This window comes from Etheostoma spectabile, chromosome 16, assembly GCF_008692095.1.
Source record: "Etheostoma spectabile isolate EspeVRDwgs_2016 chromosome 16, UIUC_Espe_1.0, whole genome shotgun sequence".
Classification (NCBI taxonomy): domain Eukaryota; kingdom Metazoa; phylum Chordata; class Actinopteri; order Perciformes; family Percidae; genus Etheostoma; species Etheostoma spectabile.
The window spans coordinates 6,128,294-6,135,019 of NC_045748.1; the positions used below are offsets into that span (position 1 = coordinate 6,128,294).

At 39.8% G+C, this 6,726-nt stretch overlaps 1 protein-coding gene across 2 annotated transcripts in view; it reads right to left on the reverse strand.

Moving 5' to 3' along the window:
* The window catches only part of tnksa (tankyrase, TRF1-interacting ankyrin-related ADP-ribose polymerase a), a 95,546-nt gene that overhangs the window by 28,785 nt on the left and 60,035 nt on the right, over window positions 1–6,726 (reverse strand). For both annotated transcript variants that reach the window (XM_032540273.1, XM_032540274.1), the window contains 3 exons: window positions 2,963–3,057; window positions 2,308–2,374; window positions 1,799–1,985 (listed from right to left, as the gene is read on the reverse strand). In XM_032540273.1, the coding sequence (XP_032396164.1) occupies window positions 1,799–1,985; window positions 2,308–2,374; window positions 2,963–3,057 (349 nt within the window). The remainder of the gene's footprint in view (window positions 1–1,798; window positions 1,986–2,307; window positions 2,375–2,962; window positions 3,058–6,726) is intronic.

Below are 6,726 nucleotides of genomic sequence, written 5' to 3' on the forward strand. Positions count from 1 at the left end.
GTACCCGCCTTCAAGGAAGTTAACACTTGCCAATGGAGTGGCCAGATCACACAAATTAGGGACACACCTCCTAAGGGCTATTGTCCAATAAGGTAGAAACCTCTTTTCACCAGCTAGAGGCCCCATCCCCACACTAGATGTATTACAGTAAATACTTGAATAATGTGGAAGAAATACTATAGAATAGTATTATTTTATAAACAAAAATATAAAGTTTTTCAGTTTATCTGGTTATTGCAGAAAATGTCCTACTGAGATGTGGGACTTGAAAACCTCGTCAAAAAAACTAATAGGAGCAATTGTACTGCAGTAATACATAAACTGTTGATGGCTTATGATTCTTGTAGCGTTTGATGACTGTTTGATCTGCCTCATTACAAAGATAAATCAACAAGTGCAGCAGTGAGTGAGCTGACTCACTAATTTACTTTCAGAGAGTTGCAAAGATCTTTCTGGCATCGACAAACACTTATCTTGTCTGCTTTGACTCTGTAGATGTAAAAAATACATTTCATTAATTATAACACTCTTTCTGTTTAATTAACATACATCTGCAAAATGCTCAATTCAAAGAACAAATGAATGGGGATGTGCTGTTTTTACGGCTGCACAAATACATGTTCCAAATACAATCAGTGATTTGAAAAGCAACAGTGGAGAAGTGAATAAATATATTGTGAAAGGTTATCTGGATACACATGTTGAGCAACTTGAAATCAAAATGGAACCTATGGTTGTTCAAGGATATTTGTATTCACAGACAAGAGAGCATCTTTTAGAATTTGTTATTCTTATGAGGCCTCTTAGCCAAGTTTAAGCTGAAGGAGTTTCTAACAGCTTCTGTACGCTTTGGTGCCACAGAAATTTGTCCACGACAAGTAGAAATGAGCAGAAATTATTACTTGTTTGCACTCTTCTTCTATGGTGTTTCATCCAGTATACATTAAAAAACAGCGGAATATATTATCACCAGTCAAGATTGTTCTACTGAGGCCATTTCCACACGTACCAAAACAGTCTTTTTTTCTTCTGTGGCATCGTTTCAAGAATATTTGCATCCAAACGGATCCATTTGTAAATGACTAAACACGGTACTTCATATTCCAAGCCTATAGGTGGCGCTGTTTCTGCTGCAGAAATTCACCAACAAACGGAGAAGAACAGGCAGAGCATGCACATAAAGCTTGCGTGCTGTATTTTGCTAACCCTAAAAGGTTCACTATCTTCTCCAGCAGGAACACAAGCATGTAGTCCGCCGTTGTTGTTGTTATGAGACGTCGGCGCGAGATAAAAGGTCGAAGGCTAGAGGTCAAGGGGTGTGGTGATGCCATCTTTGATACACAAGTATGTGGCTTTGCTGTATAAACAAAGATGCAAGGGCGGCATTTTTTGAATGTTTTCACCCTGGGACTGGGTATCAAAAAAGTGCATTTTCAGGCAGTGCATTTTCAGGATTAGTTGGGACGATCGGCCAAAATGAAGCAAAACGTGCGTTTACACCAAAAAGAGTTTCCGTGTGGATGGCTCCAAAGCTTTCAAAACATGTGGAACCGTTACTGCCAGATGTTATTATCTGTCTCTAACGCCTAATTCCTTGTTTTCAGCTCCAGAAAACAACAGTTCTCTCATCAAATGATTGAGATTCACATGTCCAAACGTCTAAATGCTAAATTCAAATCAACTGCTCTAAACATGCTGGGTGTAAACACACCCATCCTAAAACAACCTATTCATTAATTCAGCACTGTGACACATTTGGCTGCAGCTGCAGTTTATGTAAATGAAGCATCACACTCACATGTAAGTCTCTCCTTTAGCTCAGGAGTGGGGGCCATGTCTACCGAGCTCTTGCTGTGGCAGTTGAGCAGGGTCGGGTCAGCCCCGTGGCTCAGCAGCAGAGAGCAGACTTCTACTCTGTTTTTAGACGCCGCTTCATGGAGTGGGGTGAACTGCCACAGATCCATGGCGTTCACACATGCTCCATGCTGGAAAACAAAAGGCATGGTGGATGAATGCGTAGGTGGAAGATAGAGAGATAGTAGCTGGGAGGAAACAAAACAACTTTTGCATTGTTGAGAGCAATTTTCTTTGAATTTATTCATTTATAGATCTGAGGGGAATTAAGCAAGTCAGTCCTTACAAACACCGTTGAAAGCTGGTACATATCTGTCTTGTTTTTAATGAAACTAGAAAACAGTGAAACTTAATTATCTTGCGATTCAATTTCCCTTTTGTTATTAGCAAAAATATTTTGATATTAGTTGAGCAAGTGCACTGCCTAAGCTGAGCTAGCATGTGTGAGTGTACCTTTAGCAGCAGCTCAGTAACTTCATAGTGTCCATAAGAGCACGCGTTATGTAGAGGCACCAAACCACTGGAAGAGCAAAACACAAAACAGCATTCTTAGTAACACTGAATATAAATTGTAACTATTTAAACACAGAACTAAACACCCTCCTTCTTTACCTCTATACATTTATATCTTTCTGCAGTTTAACAATGAACATCCAACAAACTAAGTCTATAGCCATGCTAGCAGCTGCGTGAGGCTGTCCTAACATGCTCACAATGACAATGCTAACATATCGATGTATAGCAGATATATTGTTTAACATGTTCACCAGCTTAGCTTAACGTGTTACATGCTGACATTTACTCATTTCCACTAATAATTTCCATCCTGAGAGCCCTGTTGCTAGCATCTCAATAATTTCACCAAATTCTTTACGATAACATTGCAGTTTCATTTCACATTATGTTCTCACACTGTCTGCCTAAATTATCTGAGCTAAATTTTAATTTGAATCAACATCAATTGAGGGGAACAGCTAGATTCAGTCTAGCAACTACACCTGCCATCTCTTGAAACACCAAAACCAAAAATCTAAATTAAGCATGTCTCAGTATGTGCATGAGCTAGTTTTACCTGAAATCAATTCTTTTTATTTTAGTCTTTACATACCCCTTGTCCTTGGCGTGAACATCTGCTCCATGCTGTAGTAACAGCTGAACTATCCTCACCCTGTTGTATCCTGCTGCCAGGTGGAGGGGAGTGGACTGGAGAGACAGGAAGGGACACAGAAAGAGTCAAAGAGGGACAATAAAAGCAAGATAAGAGAGAAAAAGAGGAAGGGTAAGTAGGAGACACACAATGGAAGGGGAAAAAAAGACAAAAATAGAAAGTAAATGTTAGCCCAAATGTTTGTTTGACAGCATATCAGAATGACGTTATGACATCAGTGCTGTATACAAAGAGTGCAATACATTCTGGCTCTCACTGAGCAGCCAGTTGTACAACATTCCTTAAGGTAAGAGAGAAATGGGCTGTTCCAACATTTCATCAGTCTACAGTTCTAAAGCCCTAATATATGTCCTCTATAAAACTGATGAAAAGCTGCAGTTCTGAATACTTTAATATGGGACTGAGATGAGATGGCTTCAGCTCTCCATGCAGTGCTTCCTCTTTATGCTCTCAGCAAAGGCCATTCTTTAAAGCTGGAGTGAGACCCACACTGGTGGAGAATTGTTCCGGCGGTGAGAATGTTCCCATTATTCAGTCAAATTGAACTTGTTACAAGAAAAAGTAAAAGGAAATCCTGCCTCTAAGTCATGATATATGCAATTTTACAACACTGGATGTACTAGAGATCAAATTGTAAAAGACTGGTATTAAGGCTACTACATGTATCAGGCAGATCTAAGAGTTCTTCCATAGCACACACTGAGCTAACTAGAAATGTCCCTTTCACACATGCCATTTGGTCTGCAATCTTTCAGAAACTCTCATGATAAGAGTCAGTCCATGTTCACAATTCCCGTGTAAAAAGGTCAGTTCACCCAAATTACTAAGAAAGTATTCCCTGAAGGCTTTAACCTTCATTTTAAACACACCAATGTTTGCATGTGGAAACTACATTTACATTCCACCTGGTTTCATAACGAAATAATAACAGGTCCTACATGGTGATGGCATGGAAAAGTGGTAGAGGTTTCATCATCGATCTACTTTTAAAAAGAATTCCAAGGGGCACCCAGATAGTTAGATAGATGGTAGAGCGGGTGCCCATGTATAGAGGTTTGCTCCTCGACGCAGCCGGCCCGGGTTCGAATCCAGCCTGCGGCCCTTTGCTGCATGTCACTCCCCCTCTCTCTCCCCTTTCATGTCTTCTACTGTCCTATCAATTAAAGGCCTAAAATGCCCAAAAAATAATCTTAAAAAAAAAAAAAAAAAGAATTCCAAGGAAGTTAAGTGAGGAGGAGTGCCTCCATGGCTTTTTAGACTTGACTCTACTAAACTATACTCCACTTCTTTGTGTGGCATCAACATCAGCGTGTGAGCTGAACCGGCTGTGCCGATTGGTCAGCCTATTGTCAATGACAGCTCTTGAATATTTTTAGCGACAACCACTTTATGCTCTGAAAGAAGGACACCGGAAAGCGATGACCGTGGGCAGACCCGGCCCTAAACAATTTGGTGCCCTAGGCAAGATTTTAGGTGGCGCCCCCTTGCATCACTGTACAGTTAACTGATGTTAAAACTAACAGATAGCGCTCGCTATTTATTGATTAGCCAACTATGTCATGCTAACGGCTAATGCTATTATCGATCATTGTTCTGCAACAGCAAAATAATATCATTATCATCATCAACTTTACTGTAACATTACCTCTGTCTTTGTCACGTTTTTCCTCCTCTACTTTTCTTTTTTTCCTCCCCTGGGCACCAGACAGTTTAGGACGCTTTGACATTATGAGATTTAGATGCAGGTAAAAGAAGTCGGGCTTGTTTTTTTAATTAAGGTGACGTTATAGTAAGGTGACCAGATTTCTCAGACAAAATCCGGGGACATTTTCAGCTCAGAAGCGTATTTACCTCCAAAACACGTAATGTTTTTATTTTTGTAAAACTTAAAACGGGGACACTAGACCTAGACTGTTCTCATTAGGGGCTGAGCCCCCCCAAGGTATCATCCTAGACCCACCCCTGCTGCTAGTTCCTACTCCACTCCACTCCACCTCAAGATAGAAAATCCTAATATTTCAAGATAAAAAGGCCCAAATATTTCAAGATAAAAAGTCCTAATATTTCAAGATAAAAAGTCCTTATATTTCAAGCTAGAAAGTCCTTATATTTCAAGATAAAAAATCCATCCTTATACTTCAAGATAAAAAGTCCTAATATTTAAAGATAGAAAGTCTTAATATTTCAAAATATAAAGTCCTAATGGTCCTAATATTTCAAGATAGAAAGTCCTTATAGTCCTAATATTTCAAGATAGAAAGTCTTAATATTTCAAGATAGAAAGTCCTTATAGTCCTAATATTTCAAGATAGAAAGTCCTAATATTTCAAGATAGAAAGTCCTTATAGTCCTAATATTTCAAGATAGAAAGTCTTAATATTTCAAGATAGAAAGTCTCAATATTTCATAATGTTGTAATGTTTACTGAACTACATTTATCTGACAGCTTTTGCTTTACTGCTCAAGGCTTGTTTCTGCAACAGCTCATTGAGAATCAGATACAATAAAAACTACTGAGGACATATTTCCTTTGACAGTGATGCAGTATTAAACGAGATCGCTGCAAGTAAGTTAATAGGATAATTGTCCACTTGTATTTCCGTTCATAAAATGCTGTTTTGCAGCTAACAGACTCAGATTAATATTCTAAGTGTCTGACACTTATGGAAAGGTTCTAAGGAGGTCGACCTTTCTGTTAAAGATTAAGATCCTTTTTAAACATAAAATCCGCGAATTTCGTTCGCTAAACGCACCAGACTCCATGTAAATAATCAGTGCTTTTTAGCATCGTAAAATACGGCTTTCTAAAACCTCTCTGAGCACCGCTGGCTCTGCGGTCTGGAGCCTGCGTGTGTTGGGTGTGCATTATCGGCTACGTTTTTTTCTTCATTCCAATTTCGGGTCTTTCAGTGAAAACCGGGACATTTCCGGGGACAGATCCAGCCGGGACAGGTAGCCAAAATAAGGGACTGCCCCGGAAACCGGGGACTTCTGTCACCCTACGTTAACAGGTACAGCCAGGCCGGCGCCCCTGGGTGGTTTTGCGCCCTTAGCATTTGCCTATACTGCCTAAGCCACAGGCCGGCCCTGACCGTGGGGTTCAGCAGGCCGATGTGGGTCGGAAATAAAGGGAAGGTGCTCAGAGGGGAAGACCAGGAGCTGTGACAGCGGCAGTCAGATGTTTGTTGTATGATGGCTGCACAGGGGCAAGCTTTGCCTAAATCTGACAGAACATCAGCATAATCTTCATACAACAAGCCAAGTCAAACGCCAAAACAGTGCTTCAATCTGAGCTGAGCAGGCCACCTGTAGTCAAACTATTTACCAGCATATTTTGGGATGTCAATTGCTATCGATTTAATCAAAAACACAAGCTGAAATATCAATAGCATTCAGAATGCTACAGTACAGTTTACAGACTACAACCTCACACACAGCTGTATTTTAGAGAAGACTAGTGTTCTATCTTTCATTGCATAACTATGCCGTTCACAGGTTACTTTAGGGCTGCACGATTATGGCCAAAATGATAATCATGATTATTTTTTATCCATATTGAGATCACGATTAATTATCACGATTATCAGTTGATTTTAACCAAAACCAAACTTAATAGTCACATAGGCTATTATAACTGTTTTCACAGCCATATTGTGCAACATTCCTCTTATGCTGAGTATGCTTAACAATATACAGCTGTGTTA